At 40.1% G+C, this 22699-nt stretch overlaps 1 protein-coding gene across 1 annotated transcript in view; it reads left to right on the forward strand.

The window, feature by feature from the left end:
* FSHR (follicle stimulating hormone receptor) overlaps nucleotides 1-22699 on the forward strand; it is a 158391-nt gene that overhangs the window by 123392 nt on the left and 12300 nt on the right. The window contains exons 6-9 of the mRNA XM_037895925.2: nucleotides 2520-2597; nucleotides 12970-13038; nucleotides 13138-13212; nucleotides 18953-19138. Of these exons, the coding sequence (XP_037751853.1) occupies nucleotides 2520-2597; nucleotides 12970-13038; nucleotides 13138-13212; nucleotides 18953-19138 (408 nt within the window). The remainder of the gene's footprint in view (nucleotides 1-2519; nucleotides 2598-12969; nucleotides 13039-13137; nucleotides 13213-18952; nucleotides 19139-22699) is intronic.

Consider the following 22699-nt stretch of genomic DNA (forward strand, 5'->3'; position numbering starts at 1 on the left):
AATAGAAAGTTGGAGTATGTTTCAATTACTCTTGCTTAGATTTAAATCTTATATGACATTAATCTTCAGCAATATTAATCCACCACCTATTTTGGGTACTGCTATGCAAATATATTGGTACTGTGTTTTGTCAAGTATGGAGTTTCTGGAATTGCACTCTAGCTCTTTGTGAATCCATATAGCAGGTACAGCATGCAAGGACCCATGTAATCTTTTTTCTAGGAAGCTTTGTAATCATCTTCAGACTTGTTACTCTGGATCGATCTGTGCTAGTGAATCACGGGTTATTTGCCTGAGGTGAAATTCCTCCCTTTGCAGAAGGCCAGCATGAGGCCTACACACCATTTAAGTCCCAAAATAGATGTTGGTTGAAATCCTGGCACTCTTAAAGTCAATTGCAACACTCCTGTTGACTTCAGAGGGGCAGGATTTCACTCCATAAGTGGGAATTTAGTGGTGTGTGTGTGTGCGTGCACGCGTGTGTGTGTGCATGTATGTATAAATGTTATAAGGCCTTGTCCTGGCTCTTTGTACAGGTGTGAATTTCACTTACTGATGCTCCTGTTGATTTCAATCGGAGTTACACTTGCAGAATGAGGCCCCTGTTTAACTATCAGATAATTCAGTATCATGGCCATATACAGCACTCAGAATGAGACAAGTTTAGAGCTGCAATAGGTTTCAGGCATTGCAAGCAATTCATTATGTTCACTGCTTTCCATTAAAAACAGCATGAAAACAACAATTCTCCCTGTCTAAATTATGAGTGATACTGTTTAACTACTTGGAACTGTATTTTGAGCAAGTAACAGAAATGTGTATGAGTATATCCTTTTATATATCAGTCAAAAATATATTACTGTGGAACTGACTGAAATGAATACTTGTCAATGCAATAGACTGTCAGAAGCCCCAGTTTAGCCTGGCCTAGTTTTAAGCACGAGTAGTTGACATTAGTGGAGAAATTACTTACATGCTTAAGTACCTTCATGAATCAGGCCCAAAAAAGACAACTCTTGTCTGCATTAGTTTAGGGGCCAATCCTGCAACTTCTTTAATTACTTGTTGTGGCAGTATTATTCATGGGTCTGAGGGTCGTAGGATCCAACCCTAAGTGCATACTGTTGATTTTGTCTTGCTTAAGGTAGAATCATACAATATCAGTGTTGGAAGGGACCTCAGGAGGTCATCTAGTTCAACCCCCTGCTCAAAGCTCAGTTTTGTTGCCCTCTGCTGGACGTTTTCCAATCTTTCCACATCCTTCTTGTAGTGTGAGGCCCAAAACTGGACACAGTACTCCAGATGAGGCCTCACCAATGTTGAATAGAGGGGAACGATCACGTCCCTCGATCTGCTGGCAATGCCCCTACATATACATCCCAAAATGCCATTGGCCTTCTTGGCAACAAGGGCACACTGTTGACTCATATCCAGCTTCTCGTCCACTGTAACCCCTAGGTCCTTTTCTGCAGAACTGCTGCCGAGCCATTCGGTCCCTAGTCTGTAGTGGTGCATGGGGTTCTTTCATCCTAAGTGCAGGATTCTGCACTTGTCCTTGTCCTCAGGACGGAAGAATGTGGAAACATTGGAAAGAGTCCAGCGGAAGGCAACAAAAATGATTAGGGGACTGGAACACATGACTTATGAGGAGAGGCTGAGGGAACTGGGATTGTTTAGTCTGCGGAAGAGAAGAAAGAGGGGGGATTTGATAGCTGCTTTCAACTACCTCAAAGGAGGTTCCAAAGAGGATGGATCTAGCCTGTTCTCAGTGGTGCTGATGACAGAACAAGGAGTAATGGTTTCAAGTTGCAGTGGGGGAGGTTTAGGTTGGATATTAGGAAAAACTTTTTCACTAGGAGGGTGGTGAAACACTGGAATGCATTACCTAGGAAGGTGGTGGAATCTCTTTCCTTAAATATTTTTAAGGTCAGGCTTGACAAAGCCCTGTCTGGGATGATTTAGTTGGGGATTGGTCCTGCTTTGAGCAGGACGTTGGACTAAATGACCTCCTGAGATTCCTTCCAGCCCTGATATTCTATGATTCTATGACTGTGCCAGGACTTCCAGTTCTCCCTGCTCGGTTCCCAGGCTTCTTGCATTTGTGTGTAGGCACTTGAGATAACTCGCTGATCGTCCCTCTTTCTCAGTATGAGGCAGGAGCCCTGCCCTCTCGCGCGCTCCTGCTTCCTCCCGGTATCCCACTTCCCCACTTACCTCAGGGCTTTGGTCTCTTTCCTGGATCTAGAAAGCAAAAAGCAATAGTATGGAAGTGATTGCTCCCATTTCACTCCCCAGCAGTACTTGGACAAACTTAGTGATATCATTCAGGAAACCTACATGTAAAATATTTTCTTGGACAAACTTAGTGATATCGTTCAGGAAACCTACATGTAAAATATTTTCTCAGATCTAATATGAAGAAAAATCATTTTGGTGTTTGAAGCATTATTTCCTGTCAAAGAAATTAAAGGATCACAGAGCTACAAAACTGTTTAATTTTACTTTACTTTCTTTTTCAGAGATATTCAAGATAATATAAATATACGTACAATTGAAAGGAATTCCTTCATGGGCCTGAGTTCTGAAAGTGTCATTATGTGAGTAAGAACTGGCAAATATCATGTTAGTTTACATCTTCTCCAGAATAGAGCCTGAGAAACCTTGTTGAGTGCTATTTTATAGTTTTGCAAAACTAATTTTAGCCTGTAATTCAAACCCATGTGGGGTTTTTTACCCCAAGAAGACTGAATTCATTTATAACAAATTCTGGCTGGAAGAAACCTGTCTTGTTAAATATTTGTATTGTGCAGCCCCTCAAGACACCAGGCAGGGATTGGAGCCCCAGTGCGACACACACTGAACAAAAAGATGATTCTTGTCCTACATATTTGTCAAAGTATGTAACAGGAGACAGCATGTAGATACAGGAAACAGATGGGAGGAAGCCAAAGGGATGGGGCAACAGCGAGAGCTATATATGTGCTGTGCATCAGGGATAGAACTGCCCCCCAAAAGTTAAGCTGGCAAGCATACAAATAGGGCCAGCAGAGCATCATGGAACCAATAAGCCTGATGGCTGTCTCCTCCAAGTATAAACTCAGGACAGCAGAGAATCATTAGATAGCCTCTTTTTTCCATCTCCCCCATTATCACTGCTCTTTTTACACAGCCTTTGTTTATTCTTCACTCTGTCTGTGCTCTATTCCATTTGACACCCTCATTTTTCACTGGGTTTCTTCTCTCTGACCCCTTTCTGCTCCTTCCCCCCCAGTTTTTCCTCAGTAGAAATTGAACCCAGAACCCACTTTAAACCCCTCCCCCCCCATATTTAAATGGGTTTGCAAATGGGCAAAGCTCCTAACTAAGAAATATCTCTTGTCTTCTTTTATACTTTCAATATTCAGTAATCGCTCTCTCCCTCCAGCCTTTTCATGTCAGCTCTGTATTTTAGAATCAGAGCAGACCATAGAGAACATTTAATAATTAATGGTACCAAGGTTAAAGACCATGATGGTTCCACATAATACAAATTGTGTTCCAAAGGACATATAGCTCATCCATATTTGCAGTAAGATACATCATTCAAAGACATTCATTATTCAAGCAAATTGCATGTAGATATGTGTAAAATATTGTATACTTGTACATAACATTAATGTATTGTTACAGGCCACTTCACAATGCAGTTTCATGCTGTGTAGTTAGATGACTTCTCATTTGACTTAACAATGATGTTTTTTAATGAACTAGCTGGGTTTCCTGATCCCTTTTATAGGAACATTGAAAGTTTGTTCGCTCTACTAAAAAGCTGCTTTCATTCCACCTAGGCAAATGCCTAGTTTGGAAAATTTACCCATTACTCCCTGCAGCTTGACTCAAATTCAGGAAGCAGGGGTCATGCAGCAAGGGACCAATTCTAATCTTACTGATTAGGGTGGAAGCAGGATAAGAGCCTCAATATTTGAAAATAGAGCTATAGCAAGATTAACTACTATCACCCCTCCATTGTCTACCCCACAGATTCTCAACCTTTTTCCTCCTGAGCGCCCCCCCCCCCCCCGCCCCAAACATGCTATAAAAACTCCATGGTCCACCTATGTCACAGTAACTGGTTTTGTGCATATAAAAGCCAGGGCTGGGGTTAGTGTGTAGCAAGCAGGGCAATTACCTGGGGCCCCATGCCACAGGGGCCCCTACGAGGCTACATTGTTCAGGCTTCAGCTTCAGCCCCTGGTGGCGGGGCTCAGGGACCTGGGCTTCAGCCCCATGCAATGGGGCTTCAGCTTTCTGCTTGTGCCCCAGCAAGTCTAATGCTGGCTCTGCTTGGAAGCCCCCTGAAACCTGCTAGAGGTCCCCTAGGGGGCCCCGGAGCCCTGGTTGAGAACCACTGGTCTACCCCACCATTTATCCATCCATCCGCAATCTACTAAATGTGGACAGTATTCTCTGAAGAGTGAAAAAGTAGATGACAAACCTGGACATCAACCTTTAATGTTCCTTTTCAAGTTGCCTTACCAAAAAATTGCATCCAGTGGACAATGGGTGCAGCTGAAAGTCCAGCCCATTATCTTTATTTTATAGAGAGAAAACAGACACACAGGTTAGGTGACCTATTCAAGGCCACAAAATGAACCAATGACACAGCTAGGATTAGAATTCAAGAGTCTGTGACTCCCAGCCCCATTCTCACTTAACTAGACCAGTGGATCTCAGTCTTTTTTTTTTTTTTTTTTGACTGTGACCCATAACATGAAGACAAGATGGGTAAGATGGTCTCATGCTGCTACATGGGATGATTTTGGGATATGAGGCTGATGGAGTTCAGAGGTAGCCCTTAGGGCTTGTCTACACAAACACTTAGTTCGCAGAAAACTGGGGTGTAAATCCTGCCTGTACACTGAGTATCCATGTGGACCTGCTGCAGTGCACTAAAAGATCCATAGTGCACTTTGATCTTCCCTGCTTTGAAATAGGAATAGATTAAAAGTGCACCACAGAACTATTAATGCATGGCAGGAGAGTCCACACAGACAGTTATTGTGTGGCAGGATAGAACAAGGTAGATTACACTGCAGCTTGCGACAAACTAAGTATTCATATCAACATCCCCTAAAATTGTGCATAGTTCTGTGGTAGCCCTCTACACGGGTGAATTTCACCCACAGGGAATATCATGGATGGGCCACAGAAAAATAGGAGAAAGCTGCTTTTACACTCCTTTGACTTCATTGCAGCTACTCTGCTTTTATACAGAAAGTAGAGCTAATTTCTTCCAGGAATGAAGTACTGTCAGGGTTCCCTCCCCACTCTGAACCCTGGGATACAGATGCGGGGACCCGGATGAAAGACACCCTAATCTTATATTCCACCAGCTTAGGTTCAAAACTTCCCCAAGGCACAAATTCCTTTTCTTGTCTTTGGATGGTATTGCTGCTACCACCAAGTGATTTCAACAAATATTCAGGGAGGGGCCACTTGGAGCCCTACCCCCCCCCCCAAATATCTCCCCAAACCCCTTCACCCCTTTTCCTAGGGAGGCTTGAGAATAATATTCCAACCAATAGGTTTTAATAAAAGTACAGACCAGACCCTTTATGTTTTGGACGCTAAAATTAATCAGGTTCTTAAAAGAATTTTATTATAAAGAAAAAAGTAAAAGAAGCACCTCTGTAAAATCAGGATGGAAGGTAATTTTAAAGGGTAATAAAAAGATTTAAAACACAGAGGATTCCCCACTAGGCTCAACTTCAAAGTTACAAAAACATGAATAAACCTCCCTCTTAGCACAGGGAAAATTCACAAGCTAAAACAAAAGATAATCTAATGCATTTCCTTGCTATAATTTACAATTTCTGTAATTTTAGATGTATCATTTCAGAAGGAGCTGGATTACCTGCTTGGTCTCTCTCTTTGTCCTGAGAGAGAACCAACAAAGAGAGCACAAACAAAATCTTCCCCCTCCCTCCCCGATTTGGAAGTATCTTCCTTTCCCATTGGTCCTTCTGGTCAGGTGCCAACTAGGTTAATTGCACTGATTAACCCCTTACAGGTGAGGGGATTCTGTACCTATGGCCAGGAGGGATGTTATGATACTGCATACATAAAAGTTGTTACCCTTCCCTTTATATTTATGACAAGTATAGTATTTAGTTTATTCAGTTTCTGGTATACCTTTAATAAGATCTTCTTCTGGTATACCTCGCAGTATTGCATATCTCTCCATAGGAAAGAAATACCTCATTTTAAACCCAAATTTGCCTCCATCCTCACATAACCTTAATGTTCCTTCACTTGCACTATTGTGAAATATATCAGAAATAGTAATCTATGGAACTAAGTTTATTATATTTAAAAAAAATAGATCCTACATCATGTAAAGCCCCCAGCATCACTATGTTATTTGTATTCCATATTCCAGCCTTGGCAGGCATATCTGATCACTGCTGCACATTTTAGCCAGTATAGACCAACTAAAAAGAACATAAGAACATAAGAATGGCCATACTGGGTCAGACCAAAGGTCCATCCAGCTCAGTATCCTGTCTGCCGCCAGTGGCCAATGCCAGGTGCCCCAGAGGGAGTGAACCTAACAGGTAATGATCAAGTGATCTCTCTCCTACCATCCTTCTCCACCCTCTGACAAACAGAGGCTAGGGACACCATTCCTTACCCATCCTGGCTAATAGCCATTAATGGACTTAACCTCCATGAATTTATCCAGTTCTCTTTTAAACCCTGTTATAGTCCTAGCCTTCACAACCTCCTCAGGCAAGGAGTTCCACAGGTTGACTGTGCACTGTGTGAAGCAGAACTTCCTTTTATTATTTTTAAACCTGCTGCCCATTAATTTCTTTGGTGGCCCCTAGTTCTTATATTGTGGGAACAAGTAAATAACTTTTCCTTATTCATTTTCTCCACACCACTCATGATGTTATATACCTCTATCATATCCCCCCCCAGTCTCCTCTTTTCCAAGCTGAAAAGTCCTAGCCTCTTTAATCTCTCCTCATATGGGACCCATTCCAAACCCCTAATCATTTTAGTTGCCCTTTTCTGAACCTTTTCTAATGCCAGTGTATCTTTTTTGAGATGAGGGGACCACATCTGTACGCAGTATTTAAGATGTCAGTGTACCATGAATTTATATAAGGGCACTAAGATATTCTCCATCTTATTCTCTATCCCCTTTTTAATGATTCCTAACATCCCATTTGCTCTTTTGACTGCCACTGCACACTGTGTGGACATCTTCAGAGAACTATCCATGGCGACTCCAAGATCTTTCTCTTGATTAATTGAAGCTAAATTAGCCCCCATCTTATTGTATGTATAATTGGGGTTATTTTTTCCAATTTGTATTACTTTACATTTATCCACATTACATTTCATTTGCCATTTTGTTGCCCAATCACTTAATTTTGTGAGATCTTTTTGAAGTTCTTCACAGTCTGCTTTGGTCAGCCATGAAGACTGAAGCAAAGAATTCATTTAGTTTCTCTGCGATGACTTTATCGTCTTTAAGTGCTCCTTTTGTATCTTGATCGTCCAGGGGCCCCACTGGTTGTTTAGCAGGCTTCCTGCTTCTGATGTACTTAAAAAATGTTTTGTTATGACCTTTTGAGTTTTTGGCTAGCTGTTCTTCAAACTCCTTTTGGGCTTTTCTTATTACATTAAAGGAGGATATTGATATAAAAGGCATTAGAGAAATCTGGTGGAGTGACGACAATCAATGGGACACAATCATTCTGGGGTACAAAATATATCGGAAGGACAGAACAGGTCATGCGGGGGCGGGGGAGTGGCACTACATGTGAAAAAAAATGTAGAATCAAATGAAATAAAAATCTTAAATAAATCCACATGTTCCATAGAATCTCTATGGATAGTAATTCCATGCTCTAATAAGAATATAACAGTAGGGATCTATTATCAACCACCTGACCAGGACAGTGATATTAACGATGAAATGCTAAGGGAGATTAGAGAGGCTATCAAAATTAAAAAGTCAATTATAGTGTGGGATATCAATTATCTCCATATCCTCATATTGACTGGGTACATGTCACCTCAGGACGAAATGCAGAGACTGCTTCTTGGAGCAGCTGGTACAGGAACCCACAAGGGGAGAGGCAACTCTCAATCTAGTCCTGAGTGGAGCGCAGGATCTGGTCCAAGAGGTAACTATAACAGGACCACTTGGAAATAGTGACCATAATATAATAACATTTATCATTCCATTAGTGGGAAGAACACCTCAACAGCCCAACACTGTGGCATTTAATTTCAGAAAGGGGAACTATGCAAAAATGAGGAGGTTAGTTAAACAGAAATTAAAAGATACAGTGACTAGAATGAAATCCCTGCAAGCTGCATGGACACTTTTCAAAGACACCATAATAAAGGCTCAACTTAAATGTATACCCCAAATTAAAAAACACAGTAAAAGAACTAAAAAAGAGCCACCATGGCTTAACAACCATGTAAAAGAAGCAGTGAGAGATAAAAAGGCATCTTTTAAAAAGTGGAAATCAAATCCTAGTGAGGTAAATAGAAAGGAGCATAAACACTGCCAAATTAAATGTAAAAATGTAATAAGAAAAGCAAAAAAGGAGTTTGAAGAACAGCTAGCCAAAAACTCAAAAGGTCATAACAAAACGTTTTTTAAGTACATCAAAAGCAGGAAGCCTGCTAAACAGCCAGTGAGGCCCCTGGACGATCGAGATACAAAAGGAGCACTTAAAGACAATAAAGTCATTGCAGAGAATCTAAATGAATTCTTTGCTTCAGTCTTCAAAGCTGAGGATGTTAGGGAGTTTCCCAAACCTGAGCTGTCTTTTGTAGGTGACAAATCTGAGGAATTGTCACAGATTGAAGTGTCACTAGAGGAGGTTTTGGAATTAACTGAGAAACTTAACAGTAACAAGTCACCGGGACCAGATGGCATTCACCCAAGAGTTCTGAAAGAACTCAAATGTGAAATTGCGGAACTATTAACTATGGTTTGTAACCTGTCATTTAAATCAGCTACTGTACCCAGTGACTGGAAGATAGCTAATGTAATGCCAATATTTAAGAAGGGCTCTAGAGGTGATCCTGGCAATTACAGACCGGTAAATCTAACGTCAGTATCGGGCAATTAGTTGAAACAATAGTAAAGAATAAAATTGTCAGACACATAGACGAACATAAATTGTTGCACAAAAGTCAGCATGGTTTCTGTAAAGGGAGATCATGTCTTACTAATCTATTAGAGTTCTTTGAGGGGGTCAACAAACATGTGGACAAGGGGGATCCAGTGGACATAGTGTGCTTAGATTTCCAGAAAGCCTTTGACAAGGTCCCTCACCAATGGCTCTTACGTAAATTAAGTTGTAATGGGATAAAAGCAAAGATGCTTTCATGGATTGAGAACTGGTTAAAAGACAGGGAACAAAGGGTAGGAATAAATGGTAAATTTTCAGAATGGAGAGGGGTAACTAGTGGTGTCCCCCAAGCGTCAGTCCTAGGACCAATCCTATTCAACTTATTCATAAATGATCTGGAGAAAGGGGTAAACCGTGAGGTGGCAAAGTTTGCAGATGATACTAAACTGCTCAAGGTAGTTAAGACCAAAGCAGATTGTGAAGAACTGCAAAAAGATCTCACAAAACTAAGTGATTGGGCAACAAAATGGCAAATGAAATTTAATGTGGATAAATGTAAAGTAACACATTGGAAAAAATAACCCCAACTATACATACAATATGATGGGGGCTAATTTAGCTACAACTAATCAGGAGAAAGATCTTGGAGTCATCGTGGATAGTTCTCTGAAGACGTCCACGCAGCGTGCAGCGGCAGTCAAAAAAGCAAATGGGATGTTAGGAATCATTAAAAAGGGGATAGAGAATAAGATGGAGAATATCTTATTGCTCTTATATAAATCCATGGTAGGCCGACATCTTAAATACTGCGTACAGATGTGGTCCCCTCATCTCAAAAAAGATATACTAGCATTAGAAAAGGTTCAGAAAAGGGCAACTAAAATGATTAGGGGTTTGGAATGGGTCCCATATGAGGAGAGATTAAAGAGGCTAGGACTTTTCAGCTTGGAAAAGAGGAGACTGGGGGGGATATGATAGAGGTATATAACATCATGAGTGGTGTGGAGAAAGTGAATAAGGAAAAGTTATTTACTTGTTCCCACAATATAAGAACTAGGGGCCACCAAAGAAATTAATGGGCAGCAGGTTTAAAAATAATAAAAGAAAGTTCTTCTTCATTCAGCGCACAGTCAACCTGTGGAACTCCTTGCCTGAGAAGGTTATGAAGGCTAGGACTATAACAGGGTTTAAAAGAGAACTGGGTAAATTCATGGAGGTTAAGTCCATTAATGGCTATTAGCCAGGATGGGTGAGGAATGGTGTCCCTAGCCTCTGTTTGTCAGAGGGTGGAGATGGATGGTAGGAGAGAGATCACTAGATCATTTCTGTTAGGTTCACTCCCTCTGGGACACCTGGCATTGGCCGCTGTCGGTAGACAGGATCCTGGGCTGGATGGACCTTTGGTTTGACCCAGTATGGCCATTCTTATGTTCTTATTTTTACATTTAATTTGGCAGCGTTTGTGTTCCTTTCTATTTACCTCATTAGGATTTGACTTCCACTTTTTAAAAGATGCCTTTTTATCTCTCACTGCTTCTTTTATATGGTTGTTAAGCCACGGTGGCTCTTTTTTAGTTCTTTTATTGTGTTTTTAATGTTAATTAATGTTTAATTAACATTCTGCATTATTGTTGAGGAAATGCTTCACAAAGAAAAAATCCCCAAAATTATATTATCAGAAGGATGTTTTTAAAAAGGAAAGGCATAATGTGAGTCACTTACACTCTCCAGTCAGTTTTATGCTTCAACAGCTTTCTCAGTCAGATCCTTTTAAATACCCACTAATCGTTATTGGTTTCTTTGTTCTAGGATTTCTCCCTAGAGGTTAATAGTGTGTTTAGAGCTAAAAGTCAAACCACATCTTAAGATTTGAGGGGGAAGGCAAACTGAAGTTTTATGTAAAGTCAGTTAAGAATGCCTAAAAATATATAAAAGATTGAAATTCACCCCAACACAAAATCTATGCCCCTCCTTAAACATTCACAATTCAGCATGAGACTTAAGTGGTGCTATAGGCTTTGTGCTGGCCTTCTGCACAGGAGTGAATTTCGCCCTTATACTGTAAATGTACCAATACAGTGATCAAACATAAACACAAGAAGACAAATCCCAGAGCTTTTAAGCCATGTTTACTCAGCTTACTCAGGCAAGACTTCAAATTTATTCTGAAGTTGCTCAGGATATGTGCTGATTTAAATAAGAGAAGAATTTGGGCCAAAGGTTGGGAGGTTTGGGAGGCTGGCTATGTGAGAGTTGAGTAAAAAGTGACTGAGGAGTCCAGGGTTTAGCTCAAAGGTAAACGTATAATTTTTATATATTTTTTGCTTGAAAGTGGTGGCTGTATTTTTCCTCCAGGTCAGAGTGGCAGATGCTAACTAATATGAATGATGTAACATAATAAATATGTCAGATGGTAAAAACAGCATCTGATTATCTTGCCTTTCTGTGTTGGCTCACTCATTTCTAATAGCACCTGTGAGTGGATGGGATGGGAGACAGTTTCCATGATCTGATCTAACACACACTGCAGACTTTGAGCCATGTACATTTGTCTTTCATGGTCAAAAGGGTAATCTTTCCAGCCAGGCCTATAATTGATTTTCTTGTTGACCTAAGCCCACCATCTTGAACCTTAGATTAGTGGGTCGTTTGCATGCTTTCACTGTGAACGAAAGTAAAATATGTAGGTTTTCTGAAAGTTTAATTTAATTGTTTGTTTCGTGCCATCAGTCAGGCCTGTCATTCAGTGCCAGAGGGGGTGAGTGGTACAGAGTAACAATAAAGGAGATGAAAAACTATACTGTATAAATGATAAATATAACTGACCCAAATGTAAATTTTTTGGATCATGGAGGGAGCATGGGATAGGGACATTAAATGTTAATTTGTTAAAGAACCACAGTTAAAACTCAGCAGAGAACTCCATGAATTTAAACTCATGGAATTGCTGCCTAATTCTTTTCTCAGAGGGGACAACATGAGAGAGTAGGGGGGCTGTGGAGCATATAGGGGATGTAGTCTGTGAAGGCAGCAGATGCATTAGAAACTCAGCATCTATCTTAGCAAATTCTGCACTATTTCCACACAGTGGCCTCCCACTGCCTTGATGTGCAGCTAGTCCCACTCCTCTGCCACTGCCCTTATCTCTCAGAGGGGGAGAGAGGGCACAGATGGGGAGTTACTGCTGGTCCCAGCAGCACTAATGTGCCAGCAGATTTTCATGAGAAGTTTGCCTGTTAGAGGAGATTGCTAAAAAGTCTGATGCCTCCTGGGAGTCCCCTTTTTCATTCCCCAGCTATTTCTCCATGCCAAAGCCTCTGAACCCCAATCTTGCAGCACTGGGTCAGTGAGTCCTTCACAGTTTCTGGAGGCAAGTGAATGCTTTCAGTGAAGCTCCTGCTCTTCCCCTTCCACCTCTTTGGAGTCTTTCCTGTTGCATTTTGCTCCTCTCTGCAGTAATGAGCAGCAGTTAGCCCAAGGTTTGAACAGCACGTTGCAAATGCAAAGTTTGTATGGCTTTAAAGCTAACAGTCAGAAAGATTCTGATCTCACTTACTCTGGTATAAATCTGGAGGACCACCTTTGACTTCATTGCAGCTACTCTGGTTTTACATCAGTATTAGTGAAAGCAGAACCTGGCCCAGCACATTTAATCCAATTTATCCCAACAACAGTGGCTGGGATTTTATAATAGCTTTCTGTTAATCCTAGAGATCACCATTTATTTATTTAACTAATTTTATATCACCCAGTAATTCTACTGATGCTTCAAAACAAGCATAGTTTTTTTGTAGTCAGTGTTTTAAAATGTGTCTCTTTGTTGCAGACGACTGAATAAAAATGGAATTCGGGAAATTCAGAATCATGCATTTAATGGAACCTACTTGGATGAGCTGTAACTATTCTTATTATTTGGTATTCAGCACAACAATTACTGGGAAATAGTAACTGTAGCAGAGTTATTTATCCCTGATTGTCTTGTTATGTTTTACAGAAATCTTAGTGATAATCACAATCTAGAAAAATTACCTAATGAGGTTTTTCAAGGAGCCAATGGCCCAGTTGTTCTGTAAGTAACAGTCAGATGTTCTTTTCCTCATTGTTAACTCTCTATTAGGGATGGGCTCTAGACACAAAATTAAAATTTGGTGGCAGATCTGAATTTCAAATACCCAAAAATTCAAGAGTGTTCAGGTTTGGAGGTTTGTTTCTAGATGTAAAATGTGGATCTGGAGCCAGGTTCAGATTTTATAGATATGGATCAGGTTCAGATTTCATACTCCTGCACAACGTTTAGGAGAGTTTGAATCCATGTTTATCTCCACTTTTTATTAACCTCTGTTAGAAATTGGCTATAATGCAATTTATGCAAAATGAGACACTACTTATTTTCCTTTGTTGTTTTGATCCAATCCAAAATGGGGAGATCCTCAGCTGTTGGACATTGTCCTACTTCATTAACTTCAATGGAGCTAGGACAACTTGAACGAGCTGAGAATCTACCCTTACATCTTTGGAGTCTAGGTCTAAAGCTGAAAATCGTACCCTGCACCTTGCACAATTTCACTAGTCTCTTCTTCTCTGCACATGTTATTTAGGAGAAAGTAAGCTGTGCAGAAAGGTTCCATAGCAGTAGAATTCTCAGAGATCTCTGTCCATTCTTTTTAATGCATTTAACAATGCACGTCTAAATTTTCTACAACCCCAAAGCTGTCATCAAGTGCCCTGCAGCAGTACTCACTGTTATCAACTCTTTGTGTGCCCCCTAAAACACTGTGCTAAACTGCTTTTACTTCTTATTGTAACACTTTATATTATTAATTGTCGTATACATGGCTGACACTGGGAAGCAGAGGACAGCTGGTAACATTATCTCAGGCCCAGGTTTAGTACAGCTCTGAGACTTATTTGCAAGTGTGAGCCATTGCTCATGCTTCTATTCACAATTTCATATGAGCAGCAACAGAAAGTGCATGATTCCTTTTTCAGCACCAGCCCATCTATGTATCTGTCTCTCTTCCCTCAGGGCTCACATCCAGCATGCCTCAGGCTGGCAGGAGAGAGGCCTGGGTTACTCAAGTGAGTGAAGCCGGGGGGAGGCTGTAATTGTGGGTGGCAATGCCCATGGGTGTTGCCAAGCTCCTTGTGCCCTCCCCAGCCCATATTAGCAACAGCTGCCCTTAGAATTGTGGGAAGAAAATTTTATTATTTCAGTGGCAGAAAAGATGTTAGAGTGGCTAGAAAATATAAAAATGAGAGAGAAAAATAGAACATTTAACTTCAAAATCAGATAAGAACTCTTCTGTAGTGCTTATATCTGTGCTTGCCATACCCTCCCTCCATGCTGGGATGCTCAATAAAGACCTAGTATAAAGCACTACCTTAGAAGTTCCTCCATATTTTTTCCTCCCACTTTCAACACTGGATAGCTACCAGTCCATATACATGCCTTTAACTTTTGGATAAATTTCTTATTGAAGCATCTTCTTAGCACCAACACAATTGCTGTTTCTTTTGGGAGGGGGGAACATAGTTTCCTGTAGTGAAAAACTAATGCATTACCTTTGCAAGCTGAAGCCAATACAATTATATTCTAATGGTTTATCAAATTGATTTGGCTGTAGTTCAGATTCATTTGATAGTTCAAATTCAGACACTGAATTATTTGTATAGGAATTATTCTGTTCTATTAGTAGTGCATCCACAGTTATATGGATGGTATATTGCCTTTTTATCCTGACTGAGATCATGAAAGAAAGGTCTTCCAGTCATCTGTCACCATAGTGTACACCAGAAATATGTTTTCACTTATGGAAATGATTGACCTGTAATAACATCTGTCAAGGTTCCTTCCCCACTCTGAACTGTAGGGTGCAGATGTGGGGACCTGCATGAAAACCTCCTAAGCTTACTTTTACCAGCTTAGGTTAAAACTTCCCCAAGGTACAAACTATTTTACCCTTTGCCCTTGGACTTCCACTGCCACCCACCAAACTTTATCTGGGTTCCTGAGAAACCGTTGTTTGGAAACGTCTTTCCCCCCAAAATCCTCCCAACCCTTGCACCCCACTTCCTGGGGAAGGTTTGGTAAAAATCCTCATTAATTTGCATAGGTGACCACAGACTCAAACCCTTGGATCTTAGAACAATGAAAAAGCATTTGGTTTCCTTACAAGAAGACTTTTAATAGAAGTAAAAAAAGAATCACCTCTGTAAAATCAGGATGGTAAATACCTTACAGGGTAATTAGATTCAAAACATAGAGAATCCCTCTAGGCAAAACCTTAAGTTACAAAAAAAGACACACAGACAGGAATATTCATTCTATTCAGCACAGCTATTTTCTCAGCCATTTAAAGAAAGCATAATCTAACACATACTTAGCTAGATTACTTACTAAGTTCTAAGACTCCATTCCTGTTCTGTCCCCGGCAAAAGCATCACACAGACAGACCCAGACCCTTTGTTTTTCTCCCTCCTCCCAGCTTTTGAAAGTATCTTGTCTCCTCATTGATCATTTTGGTCAGGTGCCAGCGAGGTTACCTTTAGCTTCTTAACCCTTTACAGGTGAGAGGATATTTCCTCTGGCCAGGAGGGATTTTAAAGGGGTTTACCCTTCTCTTTATATTTATGACAACATCTATGCTGGGAAAAACAGAATTGCTTATGTCAAATTTGTGGTGCAGACTGCAAGATTTTATTAGATGGTACATCTTGTTGTTTTGTCTCTTGTTCTTCTTGAAACAGTATCTAGCTGGCAATTAGCATCTCCTTGTATCTTACATCTTAAAATATTGAAATAATGTAAAAGGTTCAGAGAGTCATAGATGTTAAGATCAGAAGGAACCATTGTGATAATCTAATCTGAGCTCCTGTATAGCACAGGTCATAAAATTTCACCCAGTAATTCCAGCATCAAGCCCATAACGTCTGGTTGCAATAGAGCATATCTTTAAAAAAGACATCCAATCTTGATTTAAAGACTTCAAATGATAGAGAATCCCTCACATCCTTAAGTAAGTTCCAATGGATAATCATCCTTACTGTTAAAAATGTGCATTTTATTTCCAGCTGAATGTTTCTAGCATCAACATTCAGCCATTTCATGGCATTAGCAGTGAAGCTTCCTTTGTTGCTACCAGGTTGATGAGTCACAGGAGGCTCTTGAGGGGTATCCCAATCCCTACCTCTCTGTGAGCCATAGATTCCTTCTCCCCCTCAGGTGGGGGAGGGACTCGAACTGGGGATTTCCCACATCCTGACTGAGTACCCTAACCTTTGGGTTAAATATCATCAGGGAGGTCCTGCTCCACCCCCGTTGTTTTGATTTGGATCCCACACTCAATATAGGAGGCCAAACACCTCTCTTCCACAGTTTGTGCACTGTGAAGCAGAGAGAGTTCAGGCGGTAGAAATGCAATCCTATCTCCATGAGGGATAGGGGGGATTAGCACATACCACTTTGACCGTCATCTCCCATTGGCTGGCTTAGGTGGCTTGCTGCCTACCATTCTGGCTTCATTGATCTCATTCCAAGGCACCCATCCCATTCATCGTATAGGAGCTTGGGTGCCTATCACAGACTTTGTTGATTGCAGTGTATCAGTAGAGTGATTTTCTATGTGCCTAAAAGTTAGGCTCTGCAACACTCAGCATCAAGTCGCTTCATCACTGTCATTCTACATTTCCAGCCATAGGTGCAATCTGGACACAGAAATTGCTACCACCAAAAACCATGTTTGCTCATGCAACTCGGGTAATTGTTTGAGCAAATGTAGTTAGGGGTGCAGTTACCAAATCGCTGTTTGTGAGCTCAGATGCAAACTTTTCTGGGTGTGATTCTTTTCCAGGTGTATTTGTTTTGCCCTTCACAGAAAAGTTGACTCTAAATGTGAATGTCATTCACACCAATTGTAGGAAACTTATTATTTACATTTGATCTCCCCAACAGTTGGTGGCCACTAGATGTGCAATTTATATCAAATGAAATATTGCCATGATATAGGAAAGTTATCAATGAAATAGAGATTGAATGTTTTGAGGATGGAGAAAAGCTATGCTTCCAAATTAGGTCAGTTCATCTACTTCATTAGGGCAAGTTCTTTTCTTTGATAACACAAGACAGAGAACAGAGCAATGTGGGGCACATACCTGGCACTGCAGGAAGGACTGGACAACATGTTGCTCGGTTCATTTTACTGCTGTTGTTAAAGGAAGCAGCATGCTTCCCTGCTTTCCCATGTTGATGGACACAGCATATACAGTAGGCAGGTGGCCCAGCCAGGCATGCCCCCTCATTAGCAGACAGTGCCCCATATGAGATGTGTTATGCCAGCTATAACTCTTTAGAACACTGGGGAGAAATCCTGCACTGCTCCTTGACAGCAGGTGAAGGACCACTGATCTCCTTCCTGTTTCTGTGCAGCACAAGGAAGGATTTTCTGTTTGCATCACAGAATATTTTCCCTCTCATTGCCTGTCTAGTTCTTTTCATAATAACTTCATAATTACAGTCTCCATCACTACCTTTGATAGTCCATTTCACAAAGTAACTGCCTTCCACATAAATGCATTTATTTGCACCTTCTGTAATGCTTGCTCTCTTCTTAGCTTCAGTCTCTTCTCTCTCTCCTTTTCGAACTTGTTACCCTCTGGAAATGTTTTGTTGTTTTCACTCCTGGAAATTTGATGTCTGTCCCTCTTTAATCTCATTTTTAATGAACACAAAACTTAATTTTCCCAACCTTTCCACACAGCTGTTACCCCCCATGAACCTCTATCATCCTATCTGTTGCCTTCTGCATTTTGTTCCAGTTCCTCACTTTCCTTCCCATAATAAGGTGTCCAGGATTGTCCATAATAATAATTCAGGTGTGATTTCATCAGCCCTTTGTATAGTGCCATAATAATCTTCCTCACTGATTGGTGCATTTCAGTATTTTCTAAACCCTGCCTCCCAAAGAGCTAACGGTTTTCAGTTGTTATGTACCAGATCCTTTACTGCTTCTACAGATTGTAGATTATTTGTCTTCTATTTTTAATGAATCTATAATACTCAACAGTATTCTTCAATGAACATCAGCTCGGGTCTCCCACTTTAAACCCAGTCTCTCTTTTTTTCTTTGGTATTGACCCACTCCATCATTTTTTCATCATCTACAAGCAGGCACACTTTTGTATTTGTTTCCTCCTCCTTTTCGTTGATGTATAGTTTCAAAAAGATTGGACTTAATGTCCGTTACTGATCTTCCCTTCTTAGCATTTTCCTTCCACCTGATTTGTATCCATGTACTGGTATATTTCAACTTTGGTTACTAAAGCAATTTTTTTATCCAGTCTAGGATTTCACCATCAATAGCTGCTTTCTAATGTTATAAGCAGTTTCTTTCTTTCTTTTTTATGCACTGCTGTGTTGCAAGCCTTCTTGAAGCCTAGTTATATGGTCTTTTGTTTCATATTTGTTGATTCTTATTATCACCATCTCAAGGAAATTAATCCTATTTGTTAAGCATGCGTTCCCCCTTCAAAGACCAAGCCCTGACTGTCTTTGATGTCTGTACCTGTCCAAATCTTCTCTTATTTTGTTCCACATCAGTGATTTTTAGAATCTTTCCAAGGCAGACATCAGATATACGAAATGAGAAAGTACAATGTCATCCTCTGATCCTGTTTTCAATGTGGCTGTCCGGACAGCTTCTTTGCGATCACTAGTCTCTTATAATGTGCAGGAGCCAAAACTGTCTCTAAACTGAGGGGTGGGAGAGTGTTGTTAATTTACCTTTTTGCTGAGATTATTATATGTCTTTAAGGGATATTTCAAAGACAAGAATCAGTTTCCTGCCCGCCTATGGATTAGAAAATATTAAGAAGCTAAGAGCACGATCTACCTACAATTTAAAGAAACTGCCTGCCTTAGAGAAGTTTGTTGCACTGATTGAGGCTAACCTCACGTATCCTAGCCATTGCTGTGCATTCACAAATTGGAAAAGACAAATGTGAGTAATTTCATTTTTCTTTGCATTTCTGACTTTTGATGGTGAATCAAATAATTAAACTTAATCCATGGAAAAGAGATTAAAGCTAGGTATGGAGTGTTCCCTCAAAGATTTATAATACATATACATTTATGTATACATACATTTGTATATACTGAGAGCAAAGTACATATTAGGAGCCAGATAATCTGCTGGTGTAAATGGTCATACCTCCATTAACATTAGTTAGTTGCAGTGCATTCAGTAAGGCCCAATGGGCTTTGCTGGGGTGGGCCCTTCAGGAGCCACAATGAAGCCCTTGCAGGTGAAACAACTTTCTAACCTGTTGTGAGAGGCAGTCAGAGAGACAACAGGGTGAAATTCTGAACCCATTGAAGTCCGTAGGAGTTTTGGCTTTGACTTCAGCAGGATGGTCATAAGGAGTGATGGAAATAATGGACCCAAGGTAGTACACAAATGCACATATTGATCATACACTAACATAAATGTTGTAGGGATACTGTATTTATCCACAGATTTAAATGCCCCTGATATGTATGCATTGATACACATGTTTAAATCCCTGATCCTTAAATGGGATCTGCTACGTGTACCCTGAGGAATTCCAGTGAAGTCAGGTATGGGGGTGATCTTTTCAGGCTCTTAAATCGGTTTGTCTTGTTGCTTCTGGCTTGCCATCAGCAGGATGCATTGAGTCTTCACGGGGTCTCATCAAGTATTTTCATGTCATCAGGTATTCTTAAAGTTCTGCACATTACTTAGTTTAATCAACCCATAAATCCCCTCAGTTTATATAATTGATAAAGCTGTAGGTGGTGTTCAGGATCCATGCAAACACTTGATATTGATGCAAGCTTTTCTTTTGTTGGACATCCTTAAAAAGATAGGAATTGCCATGTCAGAACAATCCACGTTCTAGTTGTCCAGAATTCTGTGTTTAGACATTGCCTATATGTAGGGCTTGACAGAAAATTAAAGCAAAATAAAAATGACAAAGCCCTTAGACTACTACCCTAATTTAAATTTTATACTTTATATTAATACTAATTTTATCAGGCAGTGAAAAACATTTGGGCTCCCTTGTGCTGGTAGATAATAAATATCACCTTCAGACACTACAGTGCTATCTGTCTTAAGAATGTGAATTTAATGGTTAAGGCTATAATAATAAGGGGAAAATCTGGCAGAAATCATTATTCATTGCCCAGTGTGACTCCAGAATACTGGACTCTTTGGTAGGAAAGTTTATCAGATGGTGATATTTTCACCTATATCTCCAGTTACCAGGCTTCTGTGGTTAATAAACAACAATGGGTCTGATCCTGCCACCTTGAAGCTAATGGGAGCTTTACCATTGATTTCAGTGGAAGTAGGAATAGACTCAATTTCTTTACTTGGTGGTTAATGAGTTCTAAGTTTTTCTTTCCCGCAAAAGAAGGATTTAGTCAGGTTTCATGATCAGCTACAATATCCAGTTATTTGGTGTTTGTAATACAGCAGCTAGAGATGTCCATGTCTGTGTTGTGTTGTGGTGTTTCCAGCATGAACTGTACCTCATGACGGAGGAAATACCTTTGGAGCTAAAAATGAGGCAGTGCTACAAAAGCAAAAGAGAGCAGAACTGCATTAAAATTCTTCTCACTGACCTCTCAAAGTTCAGTTAATTTTCCCACTAGAAAAAGTGTTTCCTTGTCAAGATATATTTCCTTGTCTTAAGAAACACAAATATTTGCTCAACATCATCATAGAACTTGTCTCTCTCACACAGAAGATAATTTGTAGTTTACTGTGGCTCCAGAGAAAATGGCTATGTCTACACTACAAAATTAGGTCAACCTAACTTAGGCCGGCATACAACCACAGGCATTTACATGGCACTGTTGTAGCTGGCGTCGCAAAGATATTTACATGCCAGAGGTGCTAAAGATTCATATGTCCCTTCATGCTTCAAACACCATTCCAGAGGACATGTATCCATGCTGATGATGGATTCTGCTCAATAATGATTCAAAGCAGTGCAGACCAACGCATCTTCATTTTCATCGTCCGAGTCAGATGCCACCAGCAGAAGTTTGATTTTCTTTTTTGGTGGTTCGGGTTCTATAGTTTCCGCATCGGAGTGTTGGTTTTATAAGACTTCCGAAAGCACGCTCCACACCTCGTCCTTCTCAGATTTTGGAAGGCACTTCGGATTCTTAAACCTTATGTCAAGTGCAGCATCTATCTGTAGAAATCACATATTGGTACCTCTTGTGTTTTGTCACATCTGCAGTGAAAGTGTTCTTAAAATGATAACATGTGCTAGGTCATCATCCAAGACTGCTATAACATGAAATATATGGCAGAATGTGGGTAAAACAGAGCAGGAGACATACAATTCTGCTCCAAGGTGTTCAGTCACAAATTTAATTAACACATTTTTTTAACAAACATCATCAGCATGGAAGCATGTCCTCTGGAATGGTGGCTGAAGCATAGAATCATAGAAGATTAGGGTTGGAAGAGACCTCAGGAGGTCATCTAGTCTAACCCCCTGCTGGACCAACACCAACAAAATCATGAAGGGGCATATGAATGTTTTGCATATCTGGCACGTAAATACCTTACAATGCTGGCTACAAAAGTGCCGTGCGAACGCCTCTTCTCACTTTCAGGTGACATTGTAAATAAGAAGTGGGTAGTGTTTCTCCTGTAAATGTAAACAAACTTGTTTGTATTAGCTATTGGCTGAACAAGAAGTAGGACTGAGTGAACTTGTAGGCTCTAAAGTTTTACATTGTTTTGTTTTTGAGTGCAGTTATGTAACAACAAAAAATCTACATTGTAAATTGCACTTTCACGACAAAGAGATGGCTCTACAGTACTTGGATGAGCCTAATTGAAAAATGCTGTTTCTTTTGTTTATCATTTTACAGAGCAAATCAAAAATAATAATATGAAGTAAGCAGTGTACACTTTGCATTCTGTGTTGTAACTGAAATCAATATATTTGAAAATGTAGAAAAACATCCAAAATATTTAATACATTTCAATTGGTATTCTATTGTTTAACAGTGTGATTAATCACACGATTAATCACAATTAATTTTTTTAATCATAATTAAATTTTTGACTTAATCGCATGAGTTAACTGTTATTAATCAACAGCCCTGTAACAAACATACATGCACAAACGTCCAACTTCATTATCTCAAGCATACACACTCATACATCCTATTGGTTCCTTATACTATGGTCATCATAATTACTTCTCTGCAGTCTTCTTTCCCTCTCATCTGTCTATGGTTCTTTTGCTCTGTCATGGCTACTTCTGAACTATTACTGCTTCCACAGCTCTTCCCTTCTTCAGTGATTTCAGCTCATTTCTGATCTTCCTTCTTCCTTTCCTGCTTCTGTGCCTGCTCTTATCTTGACTGACTCAAGCCTGTCAGCTCTCTGCCTTATATACAGGTTTTGGTCTATTCTGATTGGTTGTTTCCTCAATCTTTATGATTAGCAAACCCATTCATCAATCATCTTTAAGCCTTCCCTGATTGGTCTGTTCTTATGAACCAATCACAA

Source organism: Chelonia mydas, chromosome 3, assembly GCF_015237465.2.
Source record: "Chelonia mydas isolate rCheMyd1 chromosome 3, rCheMyd1.pri.v2, whole genome shotgun sequence".
Lineage (NCBI taxonomy): Eukaryota > Metazoa > Chordata > Testudines > Cheloniidae > Chelonia > Chelonia mydas.